Genomic DNA, 24,288 nt, shown 5'->3' on the forward strand with positions numbered 1-24,288 from the left:
AAGAGATTTGAGATGAATATGTAAATGATGTTTGTAAAAGATGTATATACATGAATGAACGATATGGAGAGTGGCTATTTGATTATTCGAGTTCGGTTTGGTTTTCGAGATTGGAAATTTTGCCCTATTCAGTATTTATAAACTTGGTTCGGGTTCGGTTCATATTTTGCGGGATTACTTCGGTTTCGGATAACCCGTATAAACTATTTTATATTTTTGAAATTCATATAGATGGTAAATTTCTTTAAATCTAAAAGTAAATTTTTTAAATACATAAACTTAACATAAAAATTGGTATGGCTTGAAAATTTGTATAGAGAATCATTAGATATTTTAAGTGTTTTTGATGTTTTGAGTATTGTATAACAATTTTAGATATTTACCTTTAACTATTATTATATATGTTCAAATATTTTGGACAATTTTGAAATATCTTATATTTTTATATATTTTTTAATATTAATTCTTAAACTAACTAATATATTTAAGAATATAAATGGAATTCATATATATTCGGATACCCAAAATATTTTAGTATGGGCCAGCTTTAATTCTAGTTGCCTAAATATAAACTTTTGAACTCATTAAAATATTTAACCAGTTTTGGTTCGGGTTCTATACTACTTTTTCATATTGGATTCATTTTTTTATTTTTTTTGCCAAGCCCTAAAGACTGTAATAGAAATGATGAGTAAAATAATATATAATATAAGTATTGTTTTTAAAAGTAAAATTTGGTTTATATATATATATATATATATATATTGTTTTGTGAAATTTTGAAATAAAATGATACTTTAAATCATAAATATATAATGATTTTATCTAACATTCAATTATTTTTCGAAAACATATATTGCACAATTTTTTTTAAAAAATATCGTAGTATAAGTTATGGATTTACTTTTAAAAACAATACTTATATTATATATTTAATACAATACACTTTAGACATGAGTTCTATAATTTAAGAATATATCAAACAAAAAAATTTATTATACTATAGTTTATTTTATTTCATATATTATAATTGTATCTAAAGTTTGATTAATATTTATTCATTCAAATGTTTTTATCTCATAGCAAAGATTATAATATTAAGTGACAATACTATTAGATACTTTATTTTTTATTGTACTACTCGATTATTGTATTCCTTTTCCTAACGTAACTATTTTGTTTGATGTATAAATTAATCATAGGCAATACGTTTGTCCTTATTTTAAGAATAAACAGTAACTAAAAATCATACAAGTAAATTGAAAAATATACGTCTAAAGAAAAAAATTTGTTATTTCTTTTCAAAAAGAAATCCTTTGTTACTCGTACATATAATAGATATGGATAAAGTCATATACACATGACATCTATTTAGTTAAAAAATTTAAAATTTATGATATATTAATATTTAGTTATTTAAAGAAAACAAATCAAGGATATTTTTTTTTTCAAAAAAAAATCTTCTCTTTTAATTATATTGTTTTCATGTGGAGTAGTTTTAGGAATTTTTTTTTGTTTTGTTTAAATAAATATAATTTTAAATTAATAAGTAGTGGCAGTCCTGTAAATACTTCGAAAGATCATGGGTATCTCAAAAAAAGAGATGCTGTTTAAATTGTATTGATATCTGGATATATATATAAAATATAATATAATTCACTATATATATATATATATATATGCATCTTTTCAGGGGATAATCTCTGGATTTTCTCTTGTTGAGCTGGATTGGATTGGATTTTTTTTATAATCATTACAAAATTTCACAGATGAAATCCGGAAGTAATAAAAAGAACTTAAAGGTTTTTTAAATTTCAATCACTAGAACTCCAATTCCCTTGGGTTAAAGAACTCATATGTCACAGAGATAAAAAAAAAACAAATCGATAGAAAAAGGGGTTTGGATTTTAAATGAATAGTACATGAGCGGTCAGGTTACCTCAAAGTCCGTAAAGGGAAACGTCAGCTTTTTGAACGCGAAAGTTGTAAGCGTTCCCGAGAGTTTTATCTACGTGCAAGAGAGTTTTCGACAGTACACTGAATATAGTCACTATTAAGACCACATTCAGTCTCCACTTGTCGAAACACAAACGCACATGCATTGGGTACACTTATTTTGTATGTAAGCAGTGATCCTGGCCACATTCAAAGATGAAAATGAACAAGGGCTAAGAATACGATCGAATAAGGGGGTAAAAAGAGAAGGAAGCCGAAATTGAGTTCTCTTCCTGATTTGATTACCATGACTTTTCTTATTGAAAGTATTCGTAGGGAAATAATTTAATCCCAATGAAGTCACTTTTGTGCTAATATATAGGGTTCATAAATAAAATATGACTATAGGATACACCTTTCCACGTAGGCAAACATTACTAGACTTAGCTCTATATATACAAGAGAAAACGGCTTAGATTGCAACATCTACAAATCTCAGCTTTGAATAACATCTGCTTAAAATTCCAAAAGACAAAATAAATAAAAATAAAAATGAAGGTGCATCTTTTCATCCTCATTTTGATAGTCTCATGGTTGTCCAAGAAGATTACTTCTCTTAGTCCTGAATCTCGAGTACTCGGTCGTCGTGGTTTTCCCGATAATTTTGTTTTTGGTACTGCTGCATCTGCTTTTCAGGTAATAAATACTTCAGTTGGTACTATGAAAATTTTCCCCTTTTTTCAAGTATGATAGTAAAAATGGTTATGGACTTATAATGGTGTGACGTTGACAAATGCTGTGAAATTGAAGATCCGTACGTACCTGCATGTATTATTCCCTTTGATGCGGAAGTAAATATTCTTTAGGAATCAAATTTAAAGCGATATAAGTAAGATGTCTTATAAATATGATACAATTAGGATGACGCGCGACGTTGATTTTATTCTCCACCTTTGTATGTCACGATGGTAATAGACAAATGACAAAGTTTGTAACTTTTGGTATTCTATAATTTTTAATATATATACTTTTTGCGGCAACTGTATCTAAGCCGGGCCATTTGTCTATTATCAGTAGTAGTATCTAGATGAGTTTTTGGTATCTAAAGGACATGATCAGTAGTAGTATCTAGATGAGTTTTTGGTCACTACAATAATAAATTAATTAGTTATTACTAATAGTATTTACCTTTTTTATCAAACTAATAGTATTTACTAATAGTGTGAAAAAGAAGAAAAAGTGGGGAGAGAAAAGGAAATTCGTTAGTTTCAAAAAAAAAAAAAAAGACGTTTCTCTGCAAGAGACTCCTATAACACTTTAAGAAACTAATGTGCCATGTGTAACGTGTTACTATATGTTGACCATAGTTTTTAGATTTAAATGTTAATCGCAACGAATAATTATATTGATATAATAAACATGAGAGACTTTAACGCTGTTGATACTCTGATGTAGTACGAAGGTGCAACAAGTGAAGGCGGAAAATCGCAAAGTATATGGGATTACTTCAGCCACACTTTTCCAGGTCCTTTATACTTTTATTTTATTTATTATCTAGCAATTTTTTTTTTGATAATATGTTTAAAAATAACACTAGTATAACGATAGATGTATTTGGTTATGGTATAATGGTTTGCAAATTTTTTTTTTGTAAATTAAATGGTTTGCAAAATTTTCAAATGTAGAAAGAACAAATATGCAGAATGGAGATGTAGCGGTCGATTTTTACCATCGTTATAAGGTAAACGTACAGTCTCGTATGCCAAACGATATTTGTTTCTTTGTGTTTTATTTTGGATCTAATATCTTATTTTACTAATTATCTAAATGAAAAAAATATATATATAAACCAGGATGACATCAAGTTGATGAAAGAGCTTAATATGGACGCTTTCAGATTTTCAATTTCGTGGGCCAGATTGATTCCCAGTAAGTATATTTACATATATTTATTTCAAATTTTCAGTTGCAGTTATCTTTTAAAAAAATATTTTGATGGGTTTACTTTTATCTTTGATATTACTTTAAAGGTGGGAAGGTAAAGGATGGAGTAAACAAAGAAGGTGTACAATTCTACAATGCTCTCATCGACGAGCTTATTGCTAATGGTAAACTAATCAATTAAATCACGAAAATTAACTATATTATTATATACGTTAGACTATCTTATATTATGTGGCCAGTTGAACAAACATATATGTGCAGGCATTCAACCTTCGATCTCCCTCTATCATTGGGATCATCCTCAAGCTCTCGAGGATGAGTATGGTGGTTTTCTAAGCCCTCAAATAATGTAAGTGGAGGCATATCCAATTAACTATCTTTAGTGTTAAATTAGTCTAGCACTGATTTGCACAAAAAATATTTATTGATAGTTTTAATTTAATTTAATTCTCTTAAACAGAGAAGATTTTCGAGATTTTTCAAGAGTTTGTTTTGAAGAATTTGGAAACAGAGTTAAGATGTGGACAACTATAAACGAGCCTTACATTATAACTGTTGCGGGCTATGATACGGGCAACAAAGCAGTTGGACGTTGCTCGAAATGGGTAAATAGTCAGTGTCAAGCGGGTGATTCGGCTACCGAGCCTTATATTGCATCACATCATCTTCTTCTTGCTCATGCCGCAGCTGTACAAGAGTTCCGGAAATGTAACAAGGTGCATATACATTAGCTCATTTGAATAGTGTTCATTATGATTAAATTTCTTCAGTTTTGGTTTTTGAATTAATCAAAAATGATATATGTGACAGACTTCACAAGATGGTCAGATTGGGATAGTGTTATCGCCCTTGTGGTTTGAGCCTTATGACACTACTTCTCTTGAAGATAACGAAGCTGTAAAGCGAGCTCTTGCCATTGAACTAGATTGGTAAGTTGTTACAAGCTTTAGATCAAATGCAAAACAGTTAATGTATATCTTCTTGTAATCATTAGATATTTATTGATCGGATTTGATATTTTAGGCATTTAGATCCAGTTATCCACGGAGATTATCCAGAAACACTAAAGAAACAAGTGGGAAACAGATTACCATCTTTCACCGCAGAACAATCCAGAATTTTAAAAAATTCATCGGATTTCATTGGAGTAAACTATTATACCGCACGCTACATTGCTCATCTTCCTCACGTTGACCCTGCACGACCTAGATTCAAGACTGATCAACAGTTAGAATGGAGAGGTAAGAATGCTAATTTTAACATCCGCACGTTCACGATATTTCTAGTGAAAATTAACTAACTCAAAGTAAAATTTTATGTATGTTTTTAACAGTAACAAATCACAGTAATCACCAAATAGGACCAGAGGTATGTACATACTTTGTAAAACTACTAAAAAGAGCTTAAATCTTATAAATATCAACTAAGATTTTAAGAATATTAATATTTCCTTGGTCACACAGGAAGATCGAGGCATACTCCACTCAGTGCCAGAAGGTTTACGGAAAGTACTTAACTACATCAAAGATAAATACAACAACCCTACAGTCTATATAAAAGAGAACGGTGAGAATCTTTGTTTAGATTTTTTATTCTAATAAAAATTGAATACGTTGTTAACTTTTATTTGCTATAAATGATTTTTATAGGGATTAATGACTACGACGACGGTACAAAATCACGAGAGGATATTCTCAAGGATACATTTAGGATAAAGTACCACGAGGACCATCTCGAACAACTCCACAAAGCTATAATGTAAATACTGGTCCATAGTTTAATTAAATATAATGTTCAAAATTTGTTTTATTAAAAATTAATTTCAAATAAACATTTGCATATATTTATAAAACATTCATATAGATATATACATAATTTATCAATTCACCAAAAATCACAAATTATTATAGAAAATATAATGCTTCTTTTTAAAAATATTTTTTTAAGATTTTGAGCAGATGAAACAATTTTTTTTTTTTTTTTTTGAAAAAGGGCATAGATGAAACAATTTCGCATGTAACAAAAAGGAAATTTGTTTATGACTTGTATACCTTTTTATTGTTATAATAACAGGGAGGATGGATGTGACGTCAGAGGATATTACGCATGGTCTTTACTTGATAATTTTGAGTGGGAGCATGGATATTCTACTAGGTTCGGTCTGTATTATGTTGACTATGACAACAATCTCGAGCGGTATCCCAAAGATTCCGTTAATTGGTTCAAACAATTTCTCAGTAGAGTTGGCATAAAGAATGGTCAAGAAAAAGAGGAAGAACAAGTATGGGATGTATCACGTGAGAGGTCAAGTCAGGACAAGAATAATAAGACTCTTGACGATCCAGAAGGTTTCGAGGCGTCCGTTAGCACGATTATATATCTCATGACGAACACATCGAGGAGAAGAGAAGAAGAGAGAGATCGTTGCACTTTTGATATTCCTTATACTCGGTTGGGTTTGTTGTTGGGTCTCGATACTTCTTTTGGACCCTAGAAAAGCATTTTGTGGATTAAACCCAAATCAGATTTTTTTAAGTATTCAGTGAAAATTGCCTATGTAGAAAGAATTTGTTTTTTTTTCTTTTTTACTCAAAGAAATTTGTTTTTTCTTTGGACCAAAGAAAGAAAATTGTTTTTTTTAGCACGAAGAAAGAAAATTGTTGAATGGAAATAACAACAATTAATGATACGTACGTAAAATGATCTTGAAATACTTGTTTGTTTTATCCTGAAAATAATGAGCAATGGTTTTTTTCTTTTTTTTGCTAAATTAATGAGCAATGGTTTATGGCTTTATGCGTACGTAAAGCTCGTACGCACTCATACTTTTTTCTTTTGATGAATACCTTACAAAACAATTATGTCGATAGCACTCGTCCCAAAACATCAGTCGCCTAGATGATTTTCCGCTAGTTTAATATTTTTATCCAAAAATCAAAGCCGCGCTTAGAAAACTTGGATCAAAATCTACTTGTTATGTTAAATAAGAATGATATCTTGCTTACTAATTGAGAAAATGCAACTTCTTATTATTTTGGGTATTTGATATCAAAGATTCGTGGTTTTTTTAAAGCGAGAAGAGATGAGATTTGTAGTCGTTACAAACAATGCGCTTCTCTACGTGTATATATAGAGCTGTCTCGTGACGTTGATCTACGTGGAAGTGTACTCCTGTTCATGATTTCTATAGGAGTCCCAAATAATTGATATGTTGTTTTGAATTTCAGTAAGTAAACTTTTAATACCGCATACTAAAATATAAAAATATATTTTCTACAACATATATTTATATGTTATTAAATATTCAACTCAAGGTAGTTGGTTTGTAGTGGATGTTACATCAATGGCCATGATTTCATTGAAATACGCAATAGGGAAATCGTCAGCTTTTTTGGAGTGAAAGTTGTAAGCGTTCTAGAGAGTTTTTACATGCAAGTTTTTGACGCTAAAGATATATACTTCCACGTAGATCAACGTCACAAGACAGCTCTATATATACACGCAGAAGCGCATTGTTTGTAACGACTACAAACATCATCTCTTCTCACTTTGAATTTTTTTTTTTAAGATAACACGAATAGATATCAAACACCCAAAATAATAATGAAGTTGCACTGTCTCCTACTCCTTTTGATTACGACGTGGTTTACAAAAAATGTTACTTCTCTTTCTATGGAATCTCGACCACTTGATAGAAGTGATTTTCCAGATGATTTCATTTTTGGAACTGCAACGTCGGCCTTTCAGGTAATTTGAGAGTGTAACATGTTCATTAGAGAAAAAGAGAGATTGTAACATGCATTTAAAAAGAAGATAATGCATGATATAGCTAGTCAGGTTATATATCAATTATTTTGATGTGTTGCTCAACTTATGATGATATATGGTTGCTTTTTGTGGGTATCTGATACAATTGGCTCGTAATGCATGCTAGCCTACTTATCATATCATCAACGTCATAGAACTTATTGACTTCTTATAAAACTTTACCAAAAATAGAAAAATATAACATCATAAATCTTGCAGACAAATTGATGTAAACCCGAAACCAGTGATATTCTCAGGTAACAAGTTGAATAAAGAGAAAAGTTTAAGAACCATCATTTTTGTTAAAGGGCATAAAAAACAATTCTGAGCTTTTTTTTTAAATAGTCTCCTTTAAAAAAAATCTTGTTAAAGGGCATCATCTAGTTGATGCGCTTTAGGGGCAGTAGGACTCGGGACCGGCACTGAGTACGGCACTGAGTACGGTATACGATACGATTCCAAGAAAAAACTCATGGCCTTTGGTCAAATTTATATAAAACCTTAGCTCATGTTATGTTAACTATTATGGGCCTCTCCTAAACTATAGTTAATGGGCTTTAGTTTCTATATTAAATGTTTTTCTGTTTCTTCAAATTAAGCCTGGTAATTTTTATCCACTATTGTGTAGACCGAAGGTGCAACTAGTGAAGGTGGAAAATCGCCAACGATTTGGGATTACTTCAGCCACACTTTTCCAGGTGTCTATTATTTATTGATAACTCCTAAAATTACTCTCAAAGGGTTACTTCAAATTCATATATATTATAGTTGTATCAATGATTTGTAAAATTTGCAATTCCAGAGAGAACCAATATGCAGAATGCAGATGTAGCAGTCGATTTTTATCATCGTTATAAGGTATTATAATCTTGGTCTTTGGATGTGAAACTATTTTTTTCTAAAGCACGATACAGAATATTTCATATTGTGAATCCTTTTAATTTATGTTCCTAATTACTTAAGAGCTAAAAAAAATTCTGAAACCAGGATGACATCAAGTTGCTGAAAGAGCTAAATATGGACTCTTTCAGATTTTCAATTTCATGGGCTAGGTTAATACCCAGTAAGTAATTTACGTTATTTTTTACTCAGAATTTCTTAATGAACTACTAGAGACTAATCTTTAATTTATAGGTGGAAAGGTGAAGGATGGAGTAAATAAAGAAGGTTTACAATTCTATCGCGCTCTCATCGACGAACTTCTTGCTAATGGTATATTATTAAACTTAGTCAAAATTAAATAAATTAGAGGTATAGATCTCATATTATATGATTTGGTGAGCAAAATATGTAGGGATTCAACCTTCGGTGACTCTCTATCACTGGGACCATCCTCAAGCTCTTGAGGACGAGTATGGTGGTTTTTTAAGCCCTCAAATAATGTAAGCAAGCTAAACCAAATGTTGCAAAACATACAAAATCAACTAATTTAATTGTTTATCATGTCATTTACATAAACATATAAGAAACTATAGCTAATATGTTTATAAAATTCGATAAATCAGAGAAGATTTTCGAAATTTTGCAAGAGTTTGTTTTGAAAACTTCGGGGACAAAGTTAAGATGTGGACAACTATAAATGAACCATCTGTTATAAGTATTGCGGGGTACGATGCGGGAAACAAAGCGGCCGGAAGGTGCTCGAAATGGGTGAATAGTAAGTGTCAAGCCGGTGACTCGGCCACGGAGCCTTACGTTGTATCACATCATCTTCTTCTTTCTCATGCAGCGGCAGTACAAGAGTTCCGAAAGTGTAACAAGGTGTGTATACATAGAAGTTAATTAAAAATCTAAATATTTTATATAGAAATAACTTAGAATACCATCTAAGCAACTTTTAATTTCAAAATAGTACGGAAGGGAGAAATTCGTAAAATAGCATTAGTTAAAAAAGATCAAAAATTATATTTGATTTTAGGGTCTTTATAAAGCAGTATGAATATGCTATTTAAAATTACTATAAAAGTTAGTATATAATATATAATATATTTATTTATAATCAATATATTTATTTATTTATAATCAATATATTTCTAATATATATATAAACAAAAGATATATAATTAATTATTTTATTTATTAATTTCAAATTTATGTTTATATATAATTAAATTATATTTTAAATGTGAAAAATTATTTTCAAAAAATATTTATAGTGTAAATTTATTTTAGAAATTAAAATTTCATTTTTGGGATATAAAAATAATTTTATGATATTATCAAATAAAATAAATGAACTAATTATATATTTTTCTTAAATTTATAAATTATAAATACAAATGCTCTTCCAAATGTTTCATATGAGAGCATTTGTCAGATATCATTAACATTTAGTAAATATTTTTTAAATATTTTACTAATAAATGTTGATTGGATAATGTAGAGCATAATATTAATGCTAATGTTCTACCAATCAAGACCATAAGTTTATATTGGTCAAAAAAGAATAAAGACCATAGGTTTATTTTTTTTTGTCAACTTTCGGGCCACAACGGGCCGGTCCGATAGTCCAAGCCCCATAGTAGGGGAAGCCTCACATTAGGAGGCAGAGATGAGGGTTGAACCCTGATGCCAAGGTCCCAAAGAGACTGTCAATAGCCACTAGGCTATGAGCTACTCGGCAGGCCATAGGTTTATTGATTAGAGTATATGATTTTGTATATATTCAAGGATGGAGTTAGGATGAAGTTTTTGGATTCAGAGTAGTTTAGTCATTTATCATCTAATTAATGCTATTTTAGTTTTTTTTCCTTTGTCATTTTATTTTTTTGTGCTCTGACTTGCTCTATTTTATATTTTCATTATCTAATCTATCAAAACTGAAGTACAAATTGTACTTAACCCTTAGTTTTGCACAAAAATTACCAACCTATACCACTCATCAAAACACTGTAGTTTTGCTATCACATTAATTAATTGAATTAATTTATTAACCCAATAAAATTGTACTCACGTTTCTTAAACCATTCCGTCCGGTAACAACTCTAATTAATTATGTTCAACCATCACATACCTTATATAATTCAAAACCAATAATGAACCTTAACCATATATATATCGTTACTCTCTTTGCTAAACCATTCCCTCTGGTACAGAATCAAAATAATTATGTGGAACCTATAACCAAACGATTGATCATGATTAAGCTTCAGTTCATGTTTCTTCATAGCAAAACAAATCTGATTACCGATTTTATTATATACCATTCAGACTTATGGATATCATTATAATTCTTTCTTTGTACTATATCAAAACTAAATATTATATTTACTAGGGCTGGGCAAAAAACCTAGATCCAAAAAACTGAACCGAATCCGACCCGAAAAAGTAATACCGAACCCGAACTAAAATTTATTAAATATCCGAACGGATTCAAAATTTGGTTATTTATAGAACCGAAACCAAATCCGACCTGAACCGAAATATTTTGGGTACCCGAATGTATCTGAAATAGATATATATACCTAAATGTATTAATTATTTTTAGATTTAATGTATATTAAAATATCCAAAATATATAAGATACTTTTTTAGTTTTCCAAAATACTTGAAAATATATACAAATAGTCAAAAAGTAAATGTCCAAAATAGCCAAACTATACTCAAAACGCCAAAAATTCTTAAACAATCTATTGATTCTCTATCCAAATGTTCAAACCAAACTAATTTATATGTTAAGTTTAGGTATTTTGACATTTGTTATTCAAATTTATTTATAATATATTATGTTATTTATAGGTTTTGAGAAATTTAAAGTATATAATGAGTTTTCAATTTTTTAAAATAAATTAAATGAGTTATCCAAACCCGAACCGAACCCGCAAAGATCCGAACCGAATCCGAAACGAAATTTATAGATACTCGAATGGGACTGAAATTTTTGACCCCCAAAACCCGAAACCCGAATAGGTCAGAACTGAATCCGAATGGATACCCGAATGCGCACCCCTATTATTTACCTTCCAAAACTCGATATTGTTAACTAATGATTTCTAATTCTACGCAAACAACATTAAATGTAGGAAATTATAACACAATATTCTTCAATTCAAAAACAAAACAACATCCAAAGATTTTTTTTCCTATTTCTACTCTGTCAAAATACTCGAAACATGTATCTATTAATTAACACAATCAACATATTCTTTAAATAAAATACGTATTCCTTATCTACAGTGTGTATATTTGAATTTTAATTATTGTATAATTAAAAGGAATGTGCATATTCTGTTTTGATTTTGCGTAACAATCAAAACTACCAAAAGATTGCGATTTATCCCATTAAACCTATCATTCACATTGCCATATACATATATATATATATATATCATCTATCTTACAGAAAAAAGTTAAATTTAACTTAAGTTGACACAGATTTTGTTATTCGAATCTCTGGTTTTACATTGTATTCTATAGCTATTTCTCCTTTTTTGTTTACTAATTACATTTTTTCATTTGGTTTTTCGTGATTTGTTTTTTTTTTTGGTTTACAAAAATATCATTAAAACTTTTGCGTTTATAAAATGATTTTAAACTTAACAATGATTCTTACATTCTGTTAAAACATTTAATTAATTCACTATATTAATATATATTTTGTTACTGTAAAATTAGTAAATCTTTTGCATAGTATTATTTGGTATGTAATAAACATTTCAATATAACTTATAAACTATGAAGAACATATGATATAGTGCGCCTATTATGAACATTTCAATATAACTTATAGACTATGAAGAACATTAAAAATAATAATATGATACATTGTGCCTATTATAAACACAAAATAATATGATCATCATATAAACTGAAAAATGTGTTTTGTACATATTATAATATGGAACTCATATTATGTTCAAACATGTGAAATTGTATAACACTTGGATGACAAATAAATAGAAAGATTCAGAAAAATATATCAACCGTGCAGGCGCGCGGATCAAAAACTAGTTTGTATTAAGAAAATAAATGTCTTATGAGTTATATGACAGACTTCAAAAGATGGCAAGATTGGGATTGTGGTATCGCCTCCGTGGTTTGAACCTAACGACTTTACATCTTCTGCTGACAAACATGCTGTTGAACGATGCCTTGCCGTAGAAATAGATTGGTACGTTATACTTTACAAACACATGAATCTGTTTTACATATATTACTAGATCTTGACCCGCGCTTTGGAAGCGCGGAATATTTTACGATAAAAAAATTTACTAATAACTTATCAAATATTTTGGTAATTTTTAAAGAGTGTGTATTTAAAATATTTTTGCATTTAAATCAGTGTTTTTAAATTCAACCCGATTGTGATTATACCAGTTAATCCGGAGATATGACAATTCAATTTAAGTTTTTAAAAAATTCATATCAAAAAAAATCACTAAAACCCGAGACTAACCGATTGAACTGATGGATGACCGATATGTAATATAATTTGATTTAAATTGTAATATTTTCATAATTTGTAATCTTATAATCCAAATTTTAAAGTTCATTATTTTGCAATTTATGAAATTATGACGTTTCTACAAAATTTTAAAGAGAAAATGATAGATATAAAATAACTAAAATTAATTATTGTATTGTTTGGAAACATTGATAGTAGTATAAAAATATATTGTTTGGAAACATTGATAGTAGTATAAAGAAATAAGTATATTGTTTGGAAACATGGATAGTAGTATAAAGAAAAAACATTAGTGATTTAATGTAGGTTTAACTATAAAGTATAAATGTGTATTTAATTTAAAAACTTACAAAATAAATGTTAGTTCCAACAGAATGTTTCTGTTTTAATAAGATAGATTAATATAACATTAATTACATAAGGTCCAACTTTAAAATCCACCTAGAAGAAGTTGTAATGTTTCTGTTTTAATAAGATAGATACCTTGAATCATAAATTAACTTATCTTTACATATATTAGGCATTTAGATCCGGTGGTTTATGGAGACTATCCCAAAATAATGAAAGAATATGTTGGTAGTAGATTGCCTTCTTTCACAACAGAACAATCAAAAATGTTGAGAAATTCCTCGGACTTCATTGGAATAAACTATTATACTGCACGCTTCGTCGCTCATCATCCTCACATTGAACCTGGGCGACCCCGATTCAGGACTGACTATCAATTTGAGAAGAAAGGTAAAAATGCTAATTGAAAAGAAAAAAAATTGTATTGAGTATATACATATGTTCAAGCGGAACTCGTAATCTAATCTTAATTTTTTATAATTACTTGTGAGCAGAAAGAAACCAAAGTAACCACCTAATCGGACCAGGGGTATGACACTTTTGAGTTGAATATTCTTATAACAAATAGAATAGTTCACAAAATTCTTAGGATATTCATTCTTTTCAACATAGGAAGGTCGAGGCGTACTCTATTACTCGTACCCAGAAGGTTTTCGAAGACTTCTAAACTACGTCAAAGATAAATACAATAATCCTATCGTCTATGTAAAAGAGAACGGTGAGAAAAACAACTGTTATCTATCAACGACGTAATTACGTTTTTAGCTATTAATCGTTAGATCGAATAATTGTTTTTTTGTTATTGCCAAAGAAAATATGTTTGATTTTTTTTTCTATTAACGTAAATTGTTTTTATAGGAATCAATGACTACGATGATGGTACAAAATCACGAGATGAGATTCTCAAGGATACATTTAGGATAAGTTATCTTACGGACCACCTTCAGCAACTCCATAAAGCTATAATGTAAACTCCGGTTCTCAGGTTTTATATATTGATGTATTAGACGCAAATATATAGGCATGTTGTTCTAAAAGAAAAGAAATATACATATATAGGTATGTTTTTCACTAGTTCAAATATGTGATGATTTTAATATATTATGTGTGTGTATATGGTCAAAATGTTGGATAAGCTTCAGCGCAGACGGATTTATTGTTTTGTGAAAATGTAAACGCAAACGGACTTAGTTTTGTTTTCGTTTTGCAATTTCCAAATTATATCCGGATCTAACAAATCTGAATCTAAATCTGCATAATTTAAATTTTTAGATATCCGGGTGTATTTCATCCCTACTATATGAACTACCGGGTCATCTACCAATTGGTCAAACATTGTTCTTTTATGAGTTAATATATTTTAACTGTTATAACAGAGATGATGGGTGTGACGTCAGAGGATATTACACGTGGTCGTTACTAGACAACTTTGAGTGGGAGCATGGATACTCTACTAGATTCGGTCTTTACTACGTTGACCGCGAAAACGATCTCAAACGGTATCCTAAAGATTCCGTCCACTGGTTCAAACAGTTTCTCAATAGACCGGCCCTAAAAACTGAACAAACAGAGAATGAAGAAGATTGGAAGGACGAAGACTATAACAAGACTTTGAATGATTCAGAAGGTTTTGAGACATCAATGGATTCTATTATAAGTCTCATGACAAACACATCGAGAATGGAAGAAGAGGGGAAAGATATCTGCTCTTTTGGGAATCCTAATGATCAGTTCGGTTTCTTGTTGGAGCCGCAAAGTTCTTTGGAACTCTAGAGAACCTTTTGTGAACGAGACTCTTATACTTGCAACCTGTGATGTTTTGGCTACTCTATGCCTGTTACCAATAAGCGGAATATCCAGCCGACATGCATGTATTCGTGATTATAGACTGTAATCACATTTAAGTGCATATTTTCTTTTGTTTGTGTTTGTAATTTGGAAGTGAATCCTATGAGATTTTCGAACAAAGAGAAGCTAATCACAAATAAGGACCAAAACAAAACAGAGACTTTTTGTTTTGAACTTAACAAAACAGACTTGTTAGAATTAAAGTAGATGTTAATCGCTATCCAACACGTACACTTAGTTGGATAATCTTACAACATAAAGCGTTTGTCAATAGCTTAGGAGAGGGTCAACAATAAAATATGTAATTGATGGGATTCCAAACCCTAACCTAAACCAACATGAAATCCAACATCACTAGATCAATAATCTTTCGTTAAAAATGTATATTTTTTTGGTAAAAATGTAAAGTAAAAATGTATAATTTTTAACCCTTTTGTTTGACTAAAGATCTCTATTCACATACAACTTACCATTTTGCAATAAAAACTACTGCATCGAAAGATTTAAAATAATTGATTTTTTTTGAAACTGAAAAAAAAGAAAGTAAAAGTACTTCAAAAAGTTATTGTTTTGAGAAAGAACAAAAAGTTGTAACAAATAAAAACAAAGTTGAACTTACCTATACGACTCAAAGACTAATTGGTAAATAATCAATCACACCATTAATAAAGATATCATGTTACTCGGTCTTTTCATCTACAGATAAACAGTCATATTAATGGGATATCTTGCATGGTCAATGGGATACTGCATGATCGCTGTCAGATAATTATTTGGAAAAATCAGAATCATGAATCTAATACTACTTTGTTTATTGTTTTGTTTTGTCTTATTTTTGTTTTGTTTTTCTTGACAAAGGGCTTTATTGTTTTGTTTTGAACATTACATCTAAATCTTTCTATGGTAAATTACAAAATTCGAATAAGATATGTTTATCACACTATAGCTTTTTTTTTGAGAAATTGTCAAAAATACCACTTTTATGATACCACTTTTCAATTATACACTAACCAACTATACCACCAGATTTTTAATGATCAAAATACCATTATACCCTTAAATAATTAAATCTAACAAAATTTGACGAAGACTAAGACTTCATCTTCTTCCTTGCAAACTCTTCCATTGATACAATCACCGAGCTTCATCTGCGACCATGGCCGTTATACATATCTGAGTTCGGGTCGTGTCCTCTGTTCATCCGCCGTAACCACCGCGCCATCTCCTCAGTCCAAGCCGCGTCGTCGTTCCGAGAGATCACATCGAGCAGTACAGATTCGTCAAGTGAACGGTTCAGAAGGCTCGGGTTGAAAGGTTGATGATTGGTGGCCGAGAGCATCAGATTGAGAGGCTCAGGCTTTTTTTCTCGATCGATCTGAGCTCGTCGTGTCGTGAACTGGAGGGCCGGTGTCATGGGCAACGGATCGAGCAGTCTGGATTCTCCAAGTGGTCACTTTGCTCAGTTCAGTCTAGAACAGAAGGCTATGACGTCGAGGTGAATGGATCGAGAAGTCTTTAATTTTAACTTGATTTTTCATAATCAATTTGATTCTGGAAAGAGAGATGAAGTTTTTTGATGAAATTTTGCATTCTCAAATTTATAAGATCTTATAAATATTTATCCATGAAAAATGTTGTGTTTATGCTTGACGTTTTAATATTTGTTTACCCAACATGTGTGGTTGTTTTGGTCTTATTGGAATGTTCAAAGAGGATCTAAGAGTTTCTGACTAAGCAGTGAGGAATGGATTGAATATCGAAAAGAGCTCATACATTGTGTTTCTGATGGTAACAAAGAAACACCATATATTCTTATAAATGATTTATAGACCATTATAAAAAGTTTCTATATATTCATAAACACCAACATTTTGATACACAATATTGAAATCATAAAACTAAAGAACACGTACAGGCTTTGTAAAGAGATGATGATACGTGGCAGATTCTGAAGCACATGCAGACAGCAAGCAAAGCTCCACCGCTTCAGAAATTTTATATACCCTTTTAAATTATTTTATAATCCTTTATAGTTATGTATAAACTTTATAAATTTTTTTTATAAAACCTTATAAATTATTTACATACCTTAAAAACCCTTATAAATTATTATACAAACCATTATAAATTGTTTTATAAGACTTTCTAAATGGTTATAGACTTTTTTAGTTGATTTAAAAACCTATACAAATCTTAAAATATTTCTTATAAATTGAATTTAAGCTTTCATAAATTAAAATACTTCTTATAAACCCTTATTAATATTATTCATACCCCTTATAAATTAGTTATAAACTTTCATAACTTTTTTATAAACATTTATAAATGGTTTATGGATTTTATAACTTGTTTTATATGCCTTTATTAATGATTTATATACTTTTACAAATAATTTTACAAACCTTTATAAGTTTTTGTAAAGAGATAATGATACGTGGCAGATTTTGAGGCACATGTGGATAGCAAGCAAGGTTCCACTGCTTCAGAAATTTTACATACCCTTATAAAATTTATAAATGGTTTTATAAGCCTTTACAAAAAGTTATATAAATATTATATATATATATATATATATATTATAAACTATGGATAAAAGTTTATAAATGATTCTAAATCTTCATAAATGGTTTATAAACATTTATAAATTATTTATAATCCTTATAAAGCCTTATAGGCTGATTTTATAAATCTTATAAATGAACTATACTTTAATAATATATTTAGAAAGCCTTGTACACTTATTTTATAAAGTCTTATTAATTCTTTTCTAAACCTTATAAATGATTTATAAATTCTTAGACTGCAAAGAGGAAGTATATATTCTATATAATCGGATGTATGTGATTTTGAAGTCTAACACAAGAGGTCAAATATGAGACAACTCAAAAGCTTTTGCACGCTCAAGTAAACATGGCAGATCCACCTGGTCAATACACACAAGAAAGGAAGAACAAGGATGAAAATATACAGGAAAACTCTATCTTGGATAGGCTTAAAAAACTATTCACTGTTGTCTACTTATAGAAGATCAAACAAATGGGCAGTAGATAGATGTAACCTGCGCAAGTCATAACAACTTTGTGACCCTTTCAAGTGGAAAAAAGTGAGATGTTTAACAAACTAAACTGCAGTCAACTCCATAGACACAAAATCTGAAATGCAAATGAGGATGACTTTCTACAGCGTCTGAAATAATTAATATGCATCTTCCAGGTTTTACATTTCCTGCTCCCTACATACACTTAATTTTTTTTTAGAAAAATACTTGAAACTCTCATTTAGGCTTATACAATCCATGCTCTCTATAATACATCGTTATTAAAAACACAGAGCACAAGAAAATATTCTATACTTCATTTTGCTAACCAAGGTTGGTAATTTGATACACGAGCCTCTGCTGCCTAATATCAAGCGAACTCAATATCCCCACGGACCTCTGCTGCCTCATCTCGCTGCTCTCCACCACATGAGGAGGAATCGATGATCTCTTCCTCTAAACCGGGATTCCGCACTCCATCGACTCTTCGATAGCGTGAATCGCGGATTCCACCGTCTCCGTCCCCATCCCGTAGAACTCGACCATCTCTGGCTTCCCCACCGTCAGATCTCCCACCACGTGATACAGGAACACCGACGTTATTTCAAGATGAGAGATGTGAAGATCCGTTCGCTTTTGAAATTATAAGAGGGAGTGAAGAAAGTCGAGATGAAAACGACGATGAAACTATGAAATCTCGACGGCGAAGGCTCAACGGAGACATTAGGTTGAAGATGAGTTAAGGTTAATTTAGTCTTTTTCACATTAATGAAAAATGTATTTGTAAAAATGTCCCTTTATTGGTGGTATTGTTGAATTGTGGTACTACACAAAGTGTAGTTATGAAATTTCCCTTTTTTTTTGCAACTGAGCTTTCATCAACCGAGAAGAGGTTGCAGGGTTTGATTCGCGTAGAGAGAGGATCCGGTCTTTGATCTGGCGATCAAGCTTTCGGATGATCGAGTCATAGGAGCAGAAGATTTATCACACTATAGATACCTTGTAATTTGTGTAGAATTTCACAAGAACAACAATAAGTGGATACCATATATATATGAATGCTCTGCGTATAGAGAGTTTAGTTATTTAATTTACTCTATCACTGACAAAATTCCTCTGAAAATATATCAATATATATTACCATTAACGTGAGCGTTAAAAAAATTATATAAAGTGAGGGGGGGGGGGGAGGATTTTAAACATTATAACAAGTAGATAACTGAAGTTTTCAAAAATTATACATCTGCTCCTGCAACAGTTCCTTATCCAACAAGGAGACGAGAGAGTGTGTCGATTTTCACTGATGCAGCATGGCGGCCAACTGACGGAGCAACAGGATGTGGATGGATACTTCAAGATGCAACTCTCTCTGTTATTTAGCATGGGTCTAAATGCTTCGACTACACGCCTTCAGCTCTGGTGGGAGAAGGTCTAGCTGTCTGGCTGGCTCTCTCTCAAGCTTTGTCCTCTGGTTTCACTAAAGTCTGTGTTTTCTCAGACTGTCAGGTGCTCGTTAGAACAATCTCGTCGAAGTCACCACCGCTAGAACTCTACGGAATTGTCCGGGACATCGATATTCTATCCTCGTTTTTTGAAGCTTTTTCTTTATCATTTATTGCTAGATCTTTGAACTCTGAGGCTGACCTTCTCGCCAAGGCTGCCTTGTGTAATGTTGGGCCTTCTACAGACTAACTACTCTTGTTTTTATTTTAAACTAAGTATTTCGTGTTAAAAAAAAACCATTTCATGTAGTACTAGGATAAGATCCGCGCTTTGCGCGGGATGAAATTGTTATTTTTATTATGTTTTGGAGAATGAAACAATAGTTCGGTTTTATTTAGATTAGGAGTGTTCAATCCGGATATTGGGTTGGTTTCGGTTATGTTCGGTTTTTACTGTATTTCAGTTAGTAAAATATAACTACTAATCTAAATCCATATTTACTTTGGTTCGATTTGGCTTATATACCGTCGGTTTTCAGTTTATTCGGTTTTATAACAAAAAATAATTATTTAGTTTGAGATCATATTATATATTATACGAATTTTAGAGTCATGTTGTCAAAAAGTCATTTATTAAAAAATATTATATATTTAAATAAAATAATAAAAACAAAAAATGCTTCTATCATCTAATAAAATAATCAAATCTAGAATTAATATCAAAGTTCTAAATTTTGAAAAAAAAAAAGACAAAACTGAAGCACGAAATAAAAGCTTTTATATTCTTCCATATTTAGTGTTCATCAAATTAATATGTTTTCGATTGAACACAGTTCTGTTTGTTTAAAGATAAAAAAAAGTTGTAAAGAATTTCAACTAATTATTGATCAAATTTATAATCTTTACTTCAATTTAGTTATTGTTAAAATAAAGCAAAAATATCAAAAAAAGACTAAGAAAATAAGAAGCTTCAGTTGCAGTAAATTGTTACTTAATTATAATTCAAGTAATTCAAGTGATTTACAAATTATAATTATGGTTCAACTCATATAACAAATAGATATTCATGCGTCGCTATAAATATATACATATTTACATGTTTCAGTTTAATCGGTTATAAATCAAACCATATACAAATCCTACGGTTTTTATAAAATTACATCCATTTGGTTACGACGGTATGTACCAAAACAAACCATATTATTTATTTCTGTTCGGTTCGATACTCTTCGGTTTAGCATATTGAACAGCCCTAATTTGAATATTAGTTGATTTTGGATTGTTTTTTATCATATTAATATCCTATCGTAGAATTGGATTTTAAATTCATATTTTTTGGAACCTTACATGTGAATTTTATATTAAAATAAAACATAAAATACATAGTTTGAACACATTTATGTAGAGTGTGAAAAAAATTATTAGAGTGTGAATGTTCATTCTTAAATAATTGTGAGACTGCCACATTCTATTATAGTGTGAATAAATTTCTTAAAAATGTTTCTTCTTTAATATATATATACAATGAAACCTCTATAAATTAATAATTTGGGACTACACCAAAATTATAAATTTTTATTAATTTATAGAGATTATTAATTTATCGATATACTAATTGAACCAAAAACTCAATTTGAGATTATAAAATTATATTAATTTATATATATTTTTAGTGTATATTAATTTATTGATTATTAATTTAAAGATGTTATACTGTATATAGGAGATATGTTGGGCTGAACATTTGTAATTGTAATTGTGTACTGAAATCTATTTTGAATTTATGATGAGTCTGATCAATTTGGGCTTAAATTTTTTATCACCATGTTTATATCTATAAAAACTGTAATATGGTCAATAATTCATTTTTATTACAAAAACATGTTTTACAATTTTTTTAATATTTAACTTTCACATCATTGAGAACTACTTTAATGATTTTAGAACCATCATCTTATTATTTCCAAAATTGAATTACTTTGACTTTAGTCTTCCATCATCTTATTATAACAAAACAAATTAAGCTATTGACCACAAAATTTTCATAGTGATATATTCAAATTTCTAATAATTTATAAACGTTTTGAAAAAATTCAAAAAATAACATATAAGAAAAAATCTAAATGTTTTTATTATATAGTTAATGTGATTTTTAATATCTTTTAATAATATAAAATAAAAAAACTAAGATACAAAAATTGCTATCAAATATTCACTATTCATAATAATTAATTTTCATATATACGTTAATTATATTAGGTAATTTCATAGCTTTTATTTAAGGAAAGTGCGAGATTGTTTTTGTACATTATTTATCAATTCGATAGTTAGTTTAATAAAAAGTGTAATATAAGTTAAGATGTACCAATTTACTTTTCTAAGAATAATATATTTTATATATTATATTTTATATAGTTATTTATTAAATGAAATTTCACTATCATACGGTTCTATGATCATTTATATCGTTTTATAACAAAATATTTAAATCATTGATAACAAAATTTTCAATGTGAAAAATTTAATAAGTTTATAATTTATAAATGTTCTTGAAAACTCATTGAAAGTTTTGAAATTAAAATATTTATGTAATCTTATATGGTATATAGTTTAATCTATATATTTATTTGTTTTATTATTAAGTGATATTTTTTACTCATATGGTTTTAAAATCATGTGTATCTTTTTATAATAAAAGTGTTAAACCATTGATCATTAATTTTTTAACATAATAGTTTTAGTCATTTATTGTCATTTTTTTTAAATTCGAAATATAACATATACGAAAAATCTAAATTTTAATTTTATAGCTAATTCGATTGTTTAATTTATTTTAATAATATAAAATTAAACAAAAAATGATGGAGGAGATATAAATGTTATCAAATATATATTATTAGATACATTAATTGTCATATATATATATGAGTCATTTATAGTAATTTCGTAGGTTTTATTTAAGGAAAGAAAAGAAAATAGTAATTATATCTAGCGGAACAATCATAAATGCTTCTATCGTAAATATCATATCATGTCATATAGTTTGACCAAAGAATGTATATATCGACATATAAAAATCGAATGTATCTAGCGACATATAAAAATCGAATGTGTGTTTAAAATCATGTGTATATTTTTATAATAAAAGTGTTAAACCATTGATCATTAATTTTTAACATAATAATTTTAATAGTTTTAGTCATTTATTGTCATTTTTTAAAATTCAAAATATAAGATATACCAAAAATCTAAATTTTAATTTTATAGCTAATTCGATTATTTAATTTATTTTAATAATATAAAATGAAACAAAAAATGATGGAAGAGATATAAATTGTTATCAAATCTTTATTATTAGAAACATTAATTGTCATATATATATATTAGTCATTATGGTAATTCCGTAGGTTTTATTTAAGGAAATAAAATAAAATAGTAATTATATCTAGCGAAACAATCATAAATGCTTCTATTATAAATATCATATCATATCATCATATCATATAGTTTGACCAACGAATGTATCTAGCAACATATAAAAATCGAATGTGGAACTACTTATTTTTTCAATTGAATGTAATTGACTATCTAATTGAGTGACACCTAAGCTTTGGGGTCTTTTTTAATTATTACAAAATTGAGGTTACAATTTTTCAAATGTTTCTCAATTAATATATAGGGGATATTGTGACTAGAATATAAGCTGTGGAATAAATCACCACCTTTGAAAACTTGAGAAGAGACTCCAAACCAATATTCCTCATTTTAGTAAAAGGATATCTTTTTAAAAAATTGGATATATTTTTAAGATAATTTCTAATAAAATTGAGTCTTTAAAAAATTATCATTAAACTGAAAAATAGAAAATAGAAGGGAAAACAAAAGAAATTTCTTATTTACGAAAATTTAAGAAACTATAAAGGAAATTTGAGACATACTTGATATCTAAATATTATTATTTTATTTTAGTTGGAAAATTTAGGATGGTTCAAAAACAATATAAACAATCAAATATTAGTTTAAAACTTAAAATTTTCTGGTTGGCTATACTATTTCTATTTTTAAACTTATGCTATTAAAGATATCAGTTTTATTTTGACAATTATAACTATTTTGATAGTCCAAAATCTTATCGTTTAAATAAAATTTTATTTTTATTTTAATAAAATAGATAGTATCTCACAATTCCGAAGGCATGCAGCCATGCACGTTGCTTCTTCGCGTTTACTTTTTCTGACTTGCTTATATTAAAATAATTTATCTGGTTGACCAATTCATTTAATACGACAATTCTAAAATAGATTAACATGTGACGATAATTTTTTTTTTTTTTTTTGTTGACATAAGGGCATGTGACGATAAATTGGTTACAAAGAAAAAACATGTGACGATAAACTTGTTATGAAGAAAAAACGTGTGAAGATAATCTTGGGCATTAATTTTTTTCTTATTACTATATTTAGTTTTTGTTCTTGACACTGGCGCAATGTATACTCTCTACCTGCTAGCTTCATACATTGTGC

At 29.1% G+C, this 24,288-nt stretch overlaps 2 protein-coding genes across 2 annotated transcripts; both read left to right on the forward strand.

Moving 5' to 3' along the window:
• The first annotated feature begins 2,432 nt into the window (after positions 1-2,432).
• On the forward strand, positions 2,433-6,557 carry LOC108808805 (beta-glucosidase 28). The gene is made up of 13 exons (XM_056988506.1): positions 2,433-2,631; positions 3,391-3,460; positions 3,621-3,676; positions 3,789-3,864; positions 3,966-4,043; positions 4,141-4,228; positions 4,340-4,595; positions 4,690-4,808; positions 4,903-5,120; positions 5,213-5,247; positions 5,343-5,445; positions 5,529-5,637; positions 5,953-6,557. Exons 1-13 carry the CDS (start codon positions 2,488-2,490, stop codon positions 6,371-6,373), a joined length of 1,773 nt encoding a protein of 590 aa, XP_056844486.1. The 5' UTR covers positions 2,433-2,487; the 3' UTR covers positions 6,374-6,557.
• Positions 6,558-7,428: 871 nt separating this feature from the next.
• LOC108806514 (beta-glucosidase 29-like) lies at positions 7,429-15,321 on the forward strand. The gene is made up of 13 exons (XM_018578655.2): positions 7,429-7,626; positions 8,315-8,384; positions 8,489-8,544; positions 8,674-8,749; positions 8,821-8,898; positions 8,981-9,068; positions 9,192-9,447; positions 12,678-12,796; positions 13,611-13,828; positions 13,933-13,967; positions 14,051-14,156; positions 14,297-14,405; positions 14,815-15,321. The coding sequence occupies exons 1-13, from the start codon at positions 7,483-7,485 to the stop codon at positions 15,209-15,211; spliced, it is 1,752 nt and encodes a 583-aa protein (XP_018434157.2). The 5' UTR covers positions 7,429-7,482; the 3' UTR covers positions 15,212-15,321.
• The last annotated feature ends 8,967 nt before the right edge of the window (positions 15,322-24,288 follow it).

This window comes from Raphanus sativus, chromosome 6 (genome assembly GCF_000801105.2).
Source record: "Raphanus sativus cultivar WK10039 chromosome 6, ASM80110v3, whole genome shotgun sequence".
NCBI classification, from domain to species: Eukaryota; Viridiplantae; Streptophyta; class Magnoliopsida; order Brassicales; family Brassicaceae; genus Raphanus; species Raphanus sativus.

Coding starts and splice junctions, on each gene's coding strand:
- LOC108808805 (XM_056988506.1), top strand. CDS start 2,488: ATGAAGGTGCATCTTTTCATCCTCATTTTGATAGTCTCATGGTTGTCC. Junction 2,632..3,390: donor CTGCTGCATCTGCTTTTCAG/GTAATAAATACT, acceptor ACTCTGATGTAG/TACGAAGGTGCAACAAGTGA. Junction 3,865..3,965: donor GTGGGCCAGATTGATTCCCA/GTAAGTATATTT, acceptor ATTACTTTAAAG/GTGGGAAGGTAAAGGATGGA.
- LOC108806514 (XM_018578655.2), top strand. CDS start 7,483: ATGAAGTTGCACTGTCTCCTACTCCTTTTGATTACGACGTGGTTTACA. Junction 9,448..12,677: donor AGTTCCGAAAGTGTAACAAG/GTGTGTATACAT, acceptor GTTATATGACAG/ACTTCAAAAGATGGCAAGAT. Junction 13,968..14,050: donor ACCACCTAATCGGACCAGGG/GTATGACACTTT, acceptor TTTTCAACATAG/GAAGGTCGAGGCGTACTCTA.